Raw genomic sequence first — 17,666 nt, 5'->3', positions numbered from 1 at the left:
TACAATCACTAACTAGCAATCCATTCACTATGGATAATCCTGGTTTTAAAAAATTGACAATTTAAGTTCTCCTGAATGTGTCTTTGATTGACATTTAAAAACAGCCCAGCAGTTTTTATGATGTATCTATAAAGCACACAGTACATTTGTCAAAGTTACTGCTTACCACGAGAATACTGTGGAAAAACTGTTGCACAGAGAACTTAAACTTCAAGACATTTAAAGATACTGTCATAAATACCTGCTTGACATTTTATTTTTTATAGTTTTTAATGCTTGTATTTTACTGCTATATTGTAAGTCTGCTTCATGAATAAAACAATGCAACTATACTCCTAGATTATTTGATATAAAACGCTGTCTCAGCTGTTCCCAAATCAAGCTTGCTCTTTTTTTTCTCAGTACAAACTCAACCTAGTATCTGAAAGACAGGCTTCTTCATTTACTAGTAAGATTATGCAATTATAACTTAATAAGACTAGCTATGGGACATTAGCTAGGAATAATGCTGAACTCTAGAAGACTTTTGCAAGTAAATAGGAAAATGGTCATAGCTGAGATTGGTTTACTAGAGGTGTCATTGCAAAATCGGTTATTGCTAATGTCTAACATTACAGATGTAGCTATATGAACTAGCTTTAAATCAGCTATTTTCAGGTACCAGACAGTCTAGCTGCAGCTGCAGAGCTCAGCACAAGCTAGTTTGCCCTGCCAAGGGAATAGTTCTGGTCTGTGCTATGCTGCAGTAGGTAGTGTAGACAGACATACCCTTTTCTTTCCTGCATACCATCTATTTTGCCTCTCTCCGTCTGTATTTGCAATGCCTCTACTTACCTCTTTAAACAACATACCTTTGTCTGTGCTTTTTAAAAAAAAGCTGTCGATTAGGTTAATGCAGCATTGGGGGATTTAATTAAAATAACTGAGCTAAAAGGGATTTTGTGGATGTTCTAGTCCAGTTCCTTGCTGGCAGACATACGTATCATAACTGCTTCTCATTAAGAATTCTATACACCTGTAAGTGTCACTTTGCATGTATGACAGTATGCTAGACTTCAATCTGTATCAAAAGCATTTCATTTCCCAGATTATCTTCTTGCAACTGGTACTCTTGACTGACTGTGCTATCATGTCAGTGGCTGTATGGTCTTAATGCTAGGTCTTCCATAGTTCCTTCTACACCTGATTCACTTAGTTTTGGGGAAATACATAGGACAAGAGGGTCCAAGGTCTGGATCTTGCATGGCATGGCTTTGAGTTTCACTACCAAGTCCTTTGTGTACCCAGAAAGGATTTATGCAAAGACTAAGTTTTAGGTTTCATGTAAATTAATAAGTCAAACTAAAAAAACAGGGAGAGCCTAAAAGGGACTCTGTATCTTCTCTACCCTACCTTTCCTATTGCCTCAAAAGAAACACAGGCAATTGGTATACTTCCTCCCCTGCACCCCATAAATATCCCCCCATAAATACTCTCTACCCCATAAATATCCGGAGACAAGGATTCTTCCCAAGACAGTCAGCAGCCAACACACTGAATGGAACTGCCTAAAGATAGGAAAAGGAAATGCTTAGAGCAGGGATGGCATGCTCAACTTTACCTCTCTCCAGTCTGCACGCGCATTACTCAGGCTGCAGGGAGGTGCTTCCACCCCAAGATCCATGGCTTGAACCATCTCTTAAAGGTAGGTAACTAGTGCTTTCTTTAAAAAATAGAGCAGGGCGTCTTCCTTTCTTTTTTTTATACCAGATTTTAGTAGGTATAATATTTGCCCGATATGTGGGAGACCAAATATTTATTTCACTCTCTGCTTGATGGTTTAAGACTGCATCATCCTAAACTGCAGGCTATTCTGGGATGTAGCAGGGGATTAATTAAATAGGACACTTTTTTTTTTTACACCCCTGAAGCAGGGACCCTAACCCCTGCCACTTGAGAGGTATGGAGCCAGCACCAAAGGGCTGCAGTTAAGTAGGTGGCTGGTAAAGTCCCCCATGAGACAGAGGACCTACATCAGGCCTACATGTAATTAAAAGCTTTCTAGGCTGTCAACACTGAGGCACCTCTGGGCGTGAGTAGAATCAGAAATTTTAGTGCCTAAGGAACTTTACGGTAAAAAAACAGGCACTTACAAGGGTTGGGCATCTCCCAGAACAGGCACTAGCTGATCAGTTTTCAAAACCAGTTTGATCCTTGAGCAACTAAAATTCCACCTTAAAGGTTTCTTTCTCTCTCTCTTTTTTTAATCTGGCCCCTCGTGTATGGTAGACCACATACTAGCTGCTCTTGGCTCTTAAAGCTGACACGCAGTTCCAAACTAACTGCTACACACTTTGTTTCTAGGAAGCTGAAAGAAGTCAGCATGCAGTACCATGCTCCTACCCATTACTTGGTAGCTAAAGGCTTAATCAATGGACTGACTTGAAACTTTAGCTAAAGAAATTAATGCAATTGTTTAGAGTAAGCCTCGTGTTCTCTAGTTGTTTAGTTTCCAAAGAAGTTCAAAACCTGCAAGACAACTGCTGTTCCTGTAGATGTGTTTGTTACAATTGCTAGGAAAAGAATATAGCACAGTAAACTACCTTGATATTAATTCCTCCTAGGGTACCCTGCGATGTCTCGCTGCTGTTGAAGTTACTGCAGTGGTGAATTTTGTTACCCTCCAGAATGGCTGTGCTACCTGGGTACAGCTCAACACCAGCACCCTGCGCATTAAAACAGGAAGAAATTAAGTTGAATTTCACCTTGCAAGTAAGGATTGTCAAAAGAACAGTATTCAGAGTACAGTTAAGTCTCTAATAAAGTGGTTCTACAGCTTCACAGAAGATAGCGAGATTGGTACGCTGTAATTTACTGCACTGAGGAACTGAAGCTCACACAGGTATGGATCCTTGTAAATATTGGGGTTGGCTGGGCTGGGTTAGCTGGGTGGTTGGACTTCACTTTTGGTTTGTTGCACACAGGACTGACTTTAAAAAATGACAGTAAATATAACTAGGAAGTTCTTAATTACTGTTAGCCAGCTGATTAAACTGGCTGGCATAGTGGAAGTGCCCAGGAGTAACATTGTGAAGTGTTATAGAAGAACTACATTTTCTCCCTTTGTTATACACTGAATAACTACAGAAATGAGTTGCATGTTAATGAAGGCAAGAGACCTAGAGGAGGAGGTAGCAAGGCTCTGAAGCATCCTGCGCCATGAGGACTTCATCGATTTCATGCTGGAGGAAAAAACCTCTAGGACTGTGGAGGAAGGACTGCTAGAGGTGGTGCTAGAAGAGGAAGAGGGCAGGGACTCCCAGGAAGGTGGAAAATGGAAGCTTGTATCTTCTGACAGCAAGAAGTTGTCATCCCCATGAGCAGGGGTTTGCCTGGAGAACAGATATGAAGTGTTAACAACAGAGGAGGAGGAGCACATTCCATTGGTGGAACAGGCCAGGCCAGGAATCCCCAACGGGGGGTGGAGACCACTGCCACAAAGAGGTAGTGATGGGTGATGGTGGTTGGAGACTCCTTTCTTTGGGGGACAGAGGGATCCATCTGCCAGCTTGACCTGTTGGCTCAGGAGGTCTGCTGCTTGCTTGGAGCCTGGATCCAAGATGTCACAGAAGGATTACTGAGACTTGTCCAACCCTCTGACTACTACCCCATGCTGCTCATCCATGTGGATGCCAATGATACTACTAAGGGTGACCCTGAGCAGATCAAGTGTGACTACAGGGTTCTGGATGCAAGCATGAAGAGGATGGGGGCACAGGTCATGTTCTCCTCAATCCTTCCAGTCAAGGGGAAGGGCCCTGGCAGGAGCAGATGCATCTTGCAGATCAATGCATGGCTGTGCAGGTGGTGTTGCCAGCAGAGAGTTGGCTGCTTCAACCATGGGATGTTGTTCCAAGAAGGTTTGCTAGGAAGAGATGGGATCCACCTGATGAAGAAAGGGAAAACCATCTTTACAGACAAGCTTTCTAACCTAGTGAGGGGGGCTTTAAACTAGGTTTGCCGGGAGATGCAGAACAAAGCTGTGAAGTAAATGGGGAAGCAGGAGAGGCCTCATTCTTCCTGATAAAGTAGGGTAATCGGCTAGTCACCTGGTGTCTGTACGTGAATTCACGGAGCCTGGGAAACGAGCACGAATTACTGGAAGTCCTTGTGCAGTCATGGAGCTATGATGCAATTGGAAGAACAAAAACTTGGTGGGATAGCTCGCATGACTGGAGCACTGTCATGGATGGGTACAAACTGTTCAGGAAGGACAGGCAGGAAAAAAGGAAGAGGAGAAGAAGTTGCACTGTAGAAAGAGCTGTAGGATTGCTCAGAGCTCCAGTATGAAAATGGAGATAGGCCCGTTGAAAGTTGTTGTGTTAAGGTTAGAGGGGAGAGCAACAAGGGTGATGCTGTGGTGGGTGCCTGCTATAGACCACCAGACCAGGAGGATGAGGTAGATGAGACTTTCTTCAGACAACAAGCAGAAGTTTCCAGATCACAGGCCCTGGTTCTCATGGGGGACTTCAGTCACCCTGACATCTGCTGGGAGGGCAATACAGCAGTGCACAGGCAATCCAGGAAGTTTTTGGAGAGCATTGGAGACAACCACCTGGTGCAAGTGTTGGAGAAACCAACTAGGAGCTATGCTCTTCTTGATCTACTGCTAACAAACAGGAAGAACTGGTAGGAGATGTAGAAGGAAATGGCAAGTTGGGCAGCAGTGACTATCAGATGGTTGAGTTCAGGATCCTGACAAAAGGAAGAAAGGAGAGCATGGACCCTGACTTCAGAAAAGCAGACTTCAACTCCCTCAGGGAACTGATGGGCAGAATACCCTGAGAGGCCAGTCTGAAGGGGAAAGGAGCCCAGGACAGCTGGTTGTATTTTAAAGAAACCTTATTGAGGGTGAAGGAACAAACCAGCGTGATGTGCAGGAAGAATAGTAAATGTGGCAAGCAACCAGCTTGACTTAGCAGAGAACTCTTCAGTGAACTTAAACACAAAAAAGAAGCTTACAAGAAGTAGGCGCTTGGACAAATAACTTGGGAGGAGTATAAGAATATGGCTCAGGCATTCAGGGATGAAGTCAGGAAGGCCAAAGTGCAACTGGAGTTGCAGCTAGCAAAAGACGTGAAGGGTAACCAGAAGGGTTTCTACACGTGTGGAAGGTCAGGGAATATGTGGGTTCTTTACTGAATGGGGGAGGCAACCTAGTGACAGATGATGAGGAAAAGGCTGAAGTACTCAATGCCTTTTTTACCTCAGTCTTCATAGGCAAGGTCAGCTCCCAGACTACTGCACTAGGCAGCAGAGTTTGGGGAGCAGGGGAACAGCAAACAGGGGTGAAAGAACAGGTTATGGACTATTTAGAAAAGCTAGATGTGTACAAGTCCATGGGGATAGATGCAATGCATCTGGGGGTGCTGAGGGAGTTGGCTGATTTGATTGCAGAGCCACTGGCCATGATCTTTGAAAACTCATGGCAATCGGGGGAGGTCCCAGATGATAGGAAAAGGGCAAAAATAATGTCCATCTTTAAAAGAGAAGGAGGATCCAAGAAACTACATGCCAGTCAGCCTCACCTCAGTCCCTGGAAAAATCATAGAGCAGATCCTCAAATAATCCATTTCTAAGTGCTTGGAGAAGGTGATTAGGAACAGTCAGCATGGATTCACCGAGGTCATGCCTAACCAACCTGATTGCCTTCTATGTGGAGATGACTGGGTCTGTGGATGTGGGAAAAGCAGTAGACATAATATACCTTGACTTTAGCAAGGCTTTTGATACCATCTCCCACAGCATTATTGCAAGCAAGCTGAGGAAGTATGGGTTGGATGAATGGACTGTAAGGTGGACAGAAAGCTGGCTGCATTGTTAGGCTCAATGGGTAGTAATCAATGACTGAATGTTTAGATGGCAGTCAGTATCAAGTTGAGTGTCTCAGGGGTTGGGTCCTGGGACCCATTTTGTTCATTATCTTCATCAATGATCACCAATGACACTAAGCTGGGCAGTGTAGTAGATACACTAGAGGGTAGGGCTGGGGTTCAGAGTGACTTAAACAAATTGGAGGATTGGGCCAAAAGAAATCTCATAGGTTCAACAAGGACAAGTGCAAAGTCCTGCACTTAGGATGGAACAGTCCCATGCACTGCTACAACCTGGGGACTGACTTGCTAAGCAGCAGCTCTGCAGAAAAGGAGCTGGGGGTTACAGTAGATAATAACATGAATAGGAGCCAACAGTGTGCCCTTATTACTAAGAAGGCTAACAGTATACTGGACTGCATTAGTAGAAATGTTGCCAGCAGATCAAGGGGAGTAATTATTCCACTCTATTCTACACTGGTGAGACCACATCTGGAGTACTGCATCCACAGAAATTTTAGTGCCTAAGGAACTTTACGGTAAAAAAACAGGCACTTACAAGGGTTGGGCATCTCCCAGAACAGGCACTAGCTGATCAGTTTTCAAAACCAGTTTGATCCTTGAGCAACTAAAATTCCACCTTAAAGGTTTCTTTCTCTCTCTCTTTTTTTAATCTGGCCCCTCGTGTATGGTAGACCACATACTAGCTGCTCTTGGCTCTTAAAGCTGACACGCAGTTCCAAACTAACTGCTACACACTTTGTTTCTAGGAAGCTGAAAGAAGTCAGCATGCAGTACCATGCTCCTACCCATTACTTGGTAGCTAAAGGCTTAATCAATGGACTGACTTGAAACTTTAGCTAAAGAAATTAATGCAATTGTTTAGAGTAAGCCTCGTGTTCTCTAGTTGTTTAGTTTCCAAAGAAGTTCAAAACCTGCAAGACAACTGCTGTTCCTGTAGATGTGTTTGTTACAATTGCTAGGAAAAGAATATAGCACAGTAAACTACCTTGATATTAATTCCTCCTAGGGTACCCTGCGATGTCTCGCTGCTGTTGAAGTTACTGCAGTGGTGAATTTTGTTACCCTCCAGAATGGCTGTGCTACCTGGGTACAGCTCAACACCAGCACCCTGCGCATTAAAACAGGAAGAAATTAAGTTGAATTTCACCTTGCAAGTAAGGATTGTCAAAAGAACAGTATTCAGAGTACAGTTAAGTCTCTAATAAAGTGGTTCTACAGCTTCACAGAAGATAGCGAGATTGGTACGCTGTAATTTACTGCACTGAGGAACTGAAGCTCACACAGGTATGGATCCTTGTAAATATTGGGGTTGGCTGGGCTGGGTTAGCTGGGTGGTTGGACTTCACTTTTGGTTTGTTGCACACAGGACTGACTTTAAAAAATGACAGTAAATATAACTAGGAAGTTCTTAATTACTGTTAGCCAGCTGATTAAACTGGCTGGCATAGTGGAAGTGCCCAGGAGTAACATTGTGAAGTGTTATAGAAGAACTACATTTTCTCCCTTTGTTATACACTGAATAACTACAGAAATGAGTTGCATGTTAATGAAGGCAAGAGACCTAGAGGAGGAGGTAGCAAGGCTCTGAAGCATCCTGCGCCATGAGGACTTCATCGATTTCATGCTGGAGGAAAAAACCTCTAGGACTGTGGAGGAAGGACTGCTAGAGGTGGTGCTAGAAGAGGAAGAGGGCAGGGACTCCCAGGAAGGTGGAAAATGGAAGCTTGTATCTTCTGACAGCAAGAAGTTGTCATCCCCATGAGCAGGGGTTTGCCTGGAGAACAGATATGAAGTGTTAACAACAGAGGAGGAGGAGCACATTCCATTGGTGGAACAGGCCAGGCCAGGAATCCCCAACGGGGGGTGGAGACCACTGCCACAAAGAGGTAGTGATGGGTGATGGTGGTTGGAGACTCCTTTCTTTGGGGGACAGAGGGATCCATCTGCCAGCTTGACCTGTTGGCTCAGGAGGTCTGCTGCTTGCTTGGAGCCTGGATCCAAGATGTCACAGAAGGATTACTGAGACTTGTCCAACCCTCTGACTACTACCCCATGCTGCTCATCCATGTGGATGCCAATGATACTACTAAGGGTGACCCTGAGCAGATCAAGTGTGACTACAGGGTTCTGGATGCAAGCATGAAGAGGATGGGGGCACAGGTCATGTTCTCCTCAATCCTTCCAGTCAAGGGGAAGGGCCCTGGCAGGAGCAGATGCATCTTGCAGATCAATGCATGGCTGTGCAGGTGGTGTTGCCAGCAGAGAGTTGGCTGCTTCAACCATGGGATGTTGTTCCAAGAAGGTTTGCTAGGAAGAGATGGGATCCACCTGATGAAGAAAGGGAAAACCATCTTTACAGACAAGCTTTCTAACCTAGTGAGGGGGGCTTTAAACTAGGTTTGCCGGGAGATGCAGAACAAAGCTGTGAAGTAAATGGGGAAGCAGGAGAGGCCTCATTCTTCCTGATAAAGTAGGGTAATCGGCTAGTCACCTGGTGTCTGTACGTGAATTCACGGAGCCTGGGAAACGAGCACGAATTACTGGAAGTCCTTGTGCAGTCATGGAGCTATGATGCAATTGGAAGAACAAAAACTTGGTGGGATAGCTCGCATGACTGGAGCACTGTCATGGATGGGTACAAACTGTTCAGGAAGGACAGGCAGGAAAAAAGGAAGAGGAGAAGAAGTTGCACTGTAGAAAGAGCTGTAGGATTGCTCAGAGCTCCAGTATGAAAATGGAGATAGGCCCGTTGAAAGTTGTTGTGTTAAGGTTAGAGGGGAGAGCAACAAGGGTGATGCTGTGGTGGGTGCCTGCTATAGACCACCAGACCAGGAGGATGAGGTAGATGAGACTTTCTTCAGACAACAAGCAGAAGTTTCCAGATCACAGGCCCTGGTTCTCATGGGGGACTTCAGTCACCCTGACATCTGCTGGGAGGGCAATACAGCAGTGCACAGGCAATCCAGGAAGTTTTTGGAGAGCATTGGAGACAACCACCTGGTGCAAGTGTTGGAGAAACCAACTAGGAGCTATGCTCTTCTTGATCTACTGCTAACAAACAGGAAGAACTGGTAGGAGATGTAGAAGGAAATGGCAAGTTGGGCAGCAGTGACTATCAGATGGTTGAGTTCAGGATCCTGACAAAAGGAAGAAAGGAGAGCATGGACCCTGACTTCAGAAAAGCAGACTTCAACTCCCTCAGGGAACTGATGGGCAGAATACCCTGAGAGGCCAGTCTGAAGGGGAAAGGAGCCCAGGACAGCTGGTTGTATTTTAAAGAAACCTTATTGAGGGTGAAGGAACAAACCAGCGTGATGTGCAGGAAGAATAGTAAATGTGGCAAGCAACCAGCTTGACTTAGCAGAGAACTCTTCAGTGAACTTAAACACAAAAAAGAAGCTTACAAGAAGTAGGCGCTTGGACAAATAACTTGGGAGGAGTATAAGAATATGGCTCAGGCATTCAGGGATGAAGTCAGGAAGGCCAAAGTGCAACTGGAGTTGCAGCTAGCAAAAGACGTGAAGGGTAACCAGAAGGGTTTCTACACGTGTGGAAGGTCAGGGAATATGTGGGTTCTTTACTGAATGGGGGAGGCAACCTAGTGACAGATGATGAGGAAAAGGCTGAAGTACTCAATGCCTTTTTTACCTCAGTCTTCATAGGCAAGGTCAGCTCCCAGACTACTGCACTAGGCAGCAGAGTTTGGGGAGCAGGTGAACAGCACTCAGTGGTGAAAGAACAGGTTATGGACTATTTAGAAAAGCTAGATGTGTACAAGTCCATGGGGATAGATGCAATGCATCTGGGGGTGCTGAGGGAGTTGGCTGATTTGATTGCAGAGCCACTGGCCATGATCTTTGAAAACTCATGGCAATCGGGGGAGGTCCCAGATGATAGGAAAAGGGCAAAAATAATGTCCATCTTTAAAAGAGAAGGAGGATCCAAGAAACTACATGCCAGTCAGCCTCACCTCAGTCCCTGGAAAAATCATAGAGCAGATCCTCAAATAATCCATTTCTAAGTGCTTGGAGAAGGTGATTAGGAACAGTCAGCATGGATTCACCGAGGTCATGCCTAACCAACCTGATTGCCTTCTATGTGGAGATGACTGGGTCTGTGGATGTGGGAAAAGCAGTAGACATAATATACCTTGACTTTAGCAAGGCTTTTGATACCATCTCCCACAGCATTATTGCAAGCAAGCTGAGGAAGTATGGGTTGGATGAATGGACTGTAAGGTGGACAGAAAGCTGGCTGCATTGTTAGGCTCAATGGGTAGTAATCAATGACTGAATGTTTAGATGGCAGTCAGTATCAAGTTGAGTGTCTCAGGGGTTGGGTCCTGGGACCCATTTTGTTCATTATCTTCATCAATGATCACCAATGACACTAAGCTGGGCAGTGTAGTAGATACACTAGAGGGTAGGGCTGGGGTTCAGAGTGACTTAAACAAATTGGAGGATTGGGCCAAAAGAAATCTCATAGGTTCAACAAGGACAAGTGCAAAGTCCTGCACTTAGGATGGAACAGTCCCATGCACTGCTACAACCTGGGGACTGACTTGCTAAGCAGCAGCTCTGCAGAAAAGGAGCTGGGGGTTACAGTAGATAATAACATGAATAGGAGCCAACAGTGTGCCCTTATTACTAAGAAGGCTAACAGTATACTGGACTGCATTAGTAGAAATGTTGCCAGCAGATCAAGGGGAGTAATTATTCCACTCTATTCTACACTGGTGAGACCACATCTGGAGTACTGCATCCAGATTTGGGCCCTCCGCTATAGAAAAGATGCGGACAAGTTGGAGAGAATCCAGTGGATGGCAATGAAATGGTTCAGGGGCTGACTTCTGAGGAGAGGCTGAGGGAACTGGGACTATGTTGTTTTCAGAAGAGAAGACTGAGGGAGATTTGACAACAGCCTACCTAAAGGGATGGAGCTGGACTGTTCTCAGTGGTGGCAGATGACAGAACAAGGAACAGTGGTCTCAAGTTACAGCAAGGGAGGTTTAAGTTGGATATTGGGAAAAACTCTCTTACTAGGAAGGTGATGAAGCATTGGAACAGGTTACCTAGAGAGGTGGTGAAATCTCCATCCTTGGAGGTTAAGGCCTGGCTTGACAAAGCCCTGGCTGGGATGATCTACTTGAGGAAGGTCCTGCTTTGAGCAGGGGGTTGGACTAGATGATCTCCTGAGGTCCCTTCCAACCCTATTTTTCTATTATTTTGTGAGTATATAAGAAAACCGACTGCCATATAGGTAACCTTGCAGGTTTACTCTATTTTACTACTTCAGTATGTGTACCAACTAGTTATTCATTTACTGTTAAACCTTTTTTTTTAAAACCTTTTCCTATTTTCTTAGAAGATGTGTTACTTGATTTATTATCTTCAAGATGTGATTTGCAAGGGCCTCAGAACTTTTTGCTTGTTATGTATTTGGCAGCCCAATCAAGCCCTTGTTGTTACCCTTTAAGAAGGGAGAGGGAAAGGGAAAACTTGGTTAGAAGCTGAGACCTTGTTGCACCCAGGTTTTGTTGAAGCCTTCACAAGACAGTGTCGGACACAGTGTCTCCAGTCTTTCCAACAGAAACACCTATTCACAATGCAATGAGGTGGGTAGTGGCATTTTTACTGTTGGTCACTTAGCATAATTACTTGAAAATTACAACTCTGGGAAAATATTTTAGTCTATACCAGTTTTAACATGTTAAAGTGCCAAGTCTAAAAACTATGGCTTAACGGTATTCAGTCTGGTTTTTAATACGTTATAACAAGACAAGAATGATCTCTGCCACCATTTACATGATGATACCAGGATAACTCATCACTTTAGTCCTTATCAGTGTACTGAATCTCTACAAAAGTCCTACTGATTTGTACATAAAGCACTTGCTAATTCATCATCTGTTAAAACAGTCATTTCCAAACGAGTGCACAATACATTGCAATGAAATTTGTTCCTAATCATTAGTCAGCTGAATGTAATGTCCTATGCCCTCCATGCCACCTGTCAAGCCAGCTGATGCTCACAAAGAAATGGATACTCTTCAGCTTTTTTTGTCTCAACAAGACACAGACAATTAACCATTCTGGCCCACAGACTTATCTTCTATTATGGCATTGAGTGCATGTAAGAGTGCAAAGCAAAAATCTTCGAGTGATTATTTTACTCTCTCATAATGTAATTCTGATATACTGAGTACTCTGAATTAGTGCACAGTTTCTTACTACAGTAAATACCATGTATCTGTATAATCGTATAGTGAGTCAGTCAAAAATGCTTCTTTACTGTCTTGATAGCAGTCAGACCGCATTTGGAGTACTGCGTCCAGTATTGGGCACCGCACTTCAAAAGGGATGTGGCCAGCCTGGAGAGGGTTCAGAGGAGGGCCACCCACCTGGTGAGAGGGCAGCAGGACAGGCCCTATGAGAAGAGACTGAGAGACCTGAACCTGTTCAGCCTCAGCAAGAAGAGGCTAAGGGGGGACCTGGTGGCTGCCTACAGACTCATCAGGGGAGATCAACAGCAAATAGGTAGAGCCCTTTTCTACACAGCACCACCTGGGGTGACAAGGAACAATGGTCATAAGCTGATGGAGAACAGATTTAGGTTAGAGATCAGAAGGCAATATTTTACAGTTAGGGTGGCCAAAATCTGGAACCAAGTTCCCAGGGAAGTGGTCCTCACCCCTACCTTGGGCAAATTCAAGAGGAGTTTGGACGATCACCTGTCTGGGGTCTTGTGAACCCCGCATTCATTCCTGCCTGTGGCAGGGTGTCAGGCTAGATGATCTGTTCAGGTTCCTCCTGACCCTACCTACTATGAAACTATGATATAGCATGGAAAATCTTGCAAAATGAAAATGGTTGACTACTGACAATTAGTCACTTGTGAATAATTAGTCATTCTTGCCAATCCTCCTGGAGTGATGAATTAAGTAGATTTTACTGTAATTCCATAGCTGGATATGGAACTCAATCATAATAACCACTCCAAACAAATTTGCTACAGAAAAACAGAAATTAATTTTAAATGACAGGCAAGTTTTCAAAAGAATCTGAGCTTAAGGTGTTGCTACTCAGAAGTTAGCTTTTTAAAGTAAAACGTTCAGTCAATTTACTGTATGTATAATAATTTTCATATACTTTAAAACTGAGTATGTGATATTCAAGTAGAAGGAAGTACCTGAGCTCCAGTGATCTCACTGTCTGTAATAGTCAGTGAAGCTCCAGTAAGTACGCAGACTCCAGTTCCTTCACACTTCAATATACAGTTTACTAAAGTCATGTGACCAGATTCAACAACTACAATACCATCAATTGTCCCTTGCTGTACCAAAGTAAGGTGCATTAGTTTCACATTTTGACCTTTTGATACCACAAAGCTTTCATGAGTAGGTTCTGAAAAAATCACAATTTCTTCTGGTCTTCCAACTCCTAATTGAAAGGAGAACATCAGAGTTAACATTAGCATGATGCTGAAACATTACCTTACTTAGAAGGTTACTTAAAAAGTTACCACACTTTCATTATAAGTAATATTTATCACTCAAACATGAAAAACACTAAAACTACAAAGTTTGGCTGTAACTTTAGTTCTTCAAATTTGACCCTACCCCAGATGTAAATGGTTTCATGCTGCATTCTTAGATTAATAGATTGTCAGGGGCTGGGAGGGAACTCGCAAGATCATTGGGTCGAGCTCCCCTGTACTAGGCACGAAAAACAACTGCGGGTCAGGTGACCCCAGCGAGATAACTGTCCAGTCTCCTCTTGAAGATTTCCAGGGTAGGTGATTGCACCACCTCTGGAGGGAGTTTTTGTTCCACAATCTAGATACCATGACTGTGAAGGAGTTTTTCCTAGAATTGAGCCTGAAGCAATCTTCCAGCAGTTTGTATCCATTACTCCTGATCTTCCCCATGGGTGCCCTGGTGAACAGTTGTTCACCGAGCTCTTGATATACTCCCCTGATGTAATGGTAAGCTGTTACAAAGTCCCCTCTCAGCCTTCTCTTCTTTAGGCTGAAGAGACCCAAGTCCCTCGGCCTCTCCTCATATGGTCTGCCTTGCAAGTCTCTGATCATATGGATGGCTCTTCTCTGGACCCTCTCAAGTTTTTCCACACCCTTGTTTAAGTGCAGTGCCCAGAACTGGGCGCAGTATTCCAGCTGTGGTCTCACTAGTGCTGAGTACAGTGGAAGAATCACTTCCTTGGTTTTACATGAGATGTATCGGTTAATGCATGCCAGAGTGTTGTTTGCCCTGCTGGCTACTGCATCACACTGATGGCTCATCTTCATGTAATGGTCAACTATTACCCCACATCCCTTTCGGCCGTGGTGCAAGTTAAATTGTCACCACTGAGCCTGTAGGTATGTTGGGGATTATTTGCCCCCAGATGGAGCACTTTACACTTCTCAGTGTTGAACTCATCTGGTTCCGATTTGCTCACTTCTCCAGTCTGTCCAGGTCTGCCTGTATCTGCAGCCTATCTGCAGGCATGACCACACTCTCCCATAACTTGGTGTTGTCCACAGACTTGGCCAGTGAGTGCTTGGCCTCCATATCCAAATCATTGATAAAGATGTTGAAAACTACCAGACCAAGCACAGACGTTTGAGGGACACCACTAGCCACTTCTCACCAGGACAACACAGATCCGTTCATATGAACTCTCTCGGTTCTACCTCGCAGCCAGTTTCCCACCCACTGAACCATCGAGCAGTTAAGCCCACAATCTTCCAATTTTCCCAAGAGGATATAATGGGATACTAGATCAAAGGCCTTTTAGAAGTCCAGGTATATAATGTCAACCTCCTCACCCATGTCCAGGTGGCAAGATACCTGGTCATAGAAGGAGATGAGATTAGTAAGATGGGACCTACTGCAACAAAGCCATGCTGGCTGTCGTTCAAAATCCTACCATCTACAAGTGAGTCGCTCATAGACTCCTTGATGAGTTTTTCTAGGATTTTCCCTGGGATAGAAGTTAGACTGATTGGCCTATAGTTGCCTGGGTCCTCCCTCTTCCCCTTCTTGAAGATAGGCACAATGTTGGCCCTCTGCCAATCCTCAAGGATCTCCCCTGAGTGGCACAATTTTAAAAAAAAATTTGCCAGGGGTCTCGCAATAACCTCAGCCAGCTCCTTCAGTGCTCTCGGATGAAGTTCATCTGGTCCTGCTGACTTATAAATGTCTAGCTTTTCTAGTTGGTTATGCACCAGATCAGCATCAACAGTGGGAAGGCTGTCTTTCCCACCATGCCCCGTATGAACCTTATCTCGCATGTTTTTCCCCTTGGTCTGGTGACAAACTGAAGCAAAGTGGGCATTCAGGAGTTCGGTTTTCTCCTGGGTGTCAGTTACCAGCTGGTAATTCATCAGTAACTATTAAGGATAGGCATGTAACAAACTTGTAACATACCAGCTGAATCAACTAAACATCACTATGCTTTCTCAAACTCAGTTCCATAAATGTAACGCTCAAAATACTAAAGCTCTGAAATTAGAGTGAAACAACAAGCATCTATGGAGACAAATTCTGAGAACCTTAAGTTGAGATATCTTTTGGTTTTTGTACTATGCAGTTGCTATGCTGTCAGCACTTCATCATGACTCTTGAATTAACAGCAGAGTTGATTTCAGAGCTCATCTTACTGATTTGTTCTAGAAAATTAAAATAGAACTTTTTTCCAAGATATACTACTAACCATAACAGGATCATGTCTTGAAGATAGCTCCTTTGGTAGTATCTAAAGAACTGATACAAACTCCTTTTTAATACATTCCTGGCAATTCCAGCAACCAAACTACACAGGCTATTCAAAACAATATTCAGCAGACCTCATAAATGATCCACATTTGGAGTGAATTTTATTTCAAATCAATATGATAAGTAATGGCTTAATAGGAAAAAAAGAGGACATATGAGAAAAGCAATTTCTCCAGCAATTTCTCCTCGACCTTAAAAGAATCCTGTCTAATGATGATAGCTTGGAAAATGTCACCAAGTTCCTTTTCTGGAAGAAATACTTTGATTTAAGCAGCCTCTTTATAGAAGAGATTCTTTAAATAGATACAAGAATGGACTGTGCCAAACAATCTGCATATTGAATGACTCATTCCTGGTTTACACTGGCCATGTTAGCCAGCTGTGTAGATACAGTACTACATGAATACCTGAACATCAGGAGAGAGGCAAAATGGCAGCATTTCTTTTTTATGTAAAGCTCATACCGTTTGAAACTAAAATCCTTGCTATAAAATAACAATCAAAATATTTTTAGAAGGAAAGGGAGAGAAAGGAGGACAGGGCAAGCTGGCTCTATATTCTTGGGTGATGCATCACATCTGGGGCCCTACCACTGAAGATATGAGGGAAGAAGAGCAGGCAGGAAGAGCCACCTTTTTTGGCATTTTTAACTGCCTTTTTTCTCATGTGGCGGAAGCTCTCTCTTCCAGAATCGTAATCAGATATTTAACAATGTTTAGAAATCTTATAAATGGAAAAGAATGATGAATAGGATGAATAGATTTTTCTGTCTCTTTTATGACCTAAGCTATCTCAGTAGTCCCCTTGAGAACTTTTATGTCTTTTCTCTAGCATTTCTTCTATCTTGGGACTGCAAAGACCCTTTTCAGACTGCTGATCTTACATATTCCCCTGCACCTCAAGAAAATGTTATGAATCATGAATATTAAGAGGAAAATTGATGCTGTCATTCAAGTCAAATACAGACAGTCCTCAGACTTATGACACAATTGGTTCCTGAAAACTGCGTCTTAAGTCGAAACGCTGTAACTCGGAACCAATTTTCTCATAAGAAACAATGTTATAATGGGGGATTCGTTCCTGAACCAAGGCCCAATACCCTATTTTCACCAAAAATACTCCAGAATTTTGTACCCAGTCAATAACAGATGAGTAATATAGCTACATGAATATATTTATATTGTAAATAGCAATCATATTGATTTGGAAGGACTTATTTGAGGTGACTTTGCTGGACTTTTTGAAGGGTTCTTGGCTGGAGTCTTCTCAGGAGTCTTGGCTGCAGGTTTTTCTGGAGTCTTGTCTGCTTTCTTAAAGAAAGTGAAAGTGTCCAAGGAAGCTTCGACAGATGTTCTCCAGGGAGATGAGCAATGCAGTGAACTTGTTTGCTGGCATGGCATTGCATCGGATCAAGCGTTGTAAGTGGAAACTGGCATTGTAAATTTGAAACGGGGTGTCAATTTATAAAAATTGTAAGTGCGAAACGTTGCAACTCGAAACGTTGTAAATTGAGGACTGCCTGTAATCTGAAATGCCTCCCTATGCAAGTTACACTTGAATCACTGATTCTGGTCTGAAGACTTTACTTTTACTCATCTAAAGAAAGAGAGACGATGGGCTCCCAATCCAGCACCACTGATAGATAACTCTTCATAGGTATGACATGAAGCAATAGATATATACAGGCTCAGCTGACAACAAGAGGGACATCTGTTGACATTTCATCTGTTTCTAATCCAATGTAAATAAACTCTAATGAAGAAAGCCCTAACTAGGCTTAAGGGAAACAAGTTTGGATAATATTCTGTAAGGCTAAGTGGGAACTACTGTATTTTCTTGCATACAACACACCCCAGAATATAATATGCACTTTGCTTTTGAAAGGCAGAATAAAAAAACAAGATCTTCTAGTAACTGAGTAGCTCCTGCTAGGAAGCCAAGTCTGCTCATAATTCTGCTCCCTGTAGATCCCTGTCTTTTTACTTTTGATTTCACCCCATAAGTGACAGAACCTA

At 43.4% G+C, this 17,666-nt stretch overlaps 1 protein-coding gene across 1 annotated transcript in view; it reads right to left on the bottom strand.

The window, feature by feature from the left end:
- Positions 1–17,666, bottom strand: part of SHCBP1L (SHC binding and spindle associated 1 like) — a 61,399-nt gene that overhangs the window by 3,374 nt on the left and 40,359 nt on the right. The window contains exons 8-9 of the mRNA XM_006025380.2: positions 13,065–13,315; positions 6,862–6,984 (exon numbers count right to left, since the gene is read on the bottom strand). Of these exons, the coding sequence (XP_006025442.2) occupies positions 6,862–6,984; positions 13,065–13,315 (374 nt within the window). The remainder of the gene's footprint in view (positions 1–6,861; positions 6,985–13,064; positions 13,316–17,666) is intronic.

The sequence above is a fragment of the Alligator sinensis genome, unplaced genomic scaffold (genome assembly GCF_000455745.1).
Source record: "Alligator sinensis unplaced genomic scaffold, ASM45574v1 scaffold471_2, whole genome shotgun sequence".
In the NCBI taxonomy this organism is placed as follows: Eukaryota; Metazoa; Chordata; order Crocodylia; family Alligatoridae; genus Alligator; species Alligator sinensis.
This window is presented reverse-complemented; position numbering and strand designations above follow the sequence as displayed.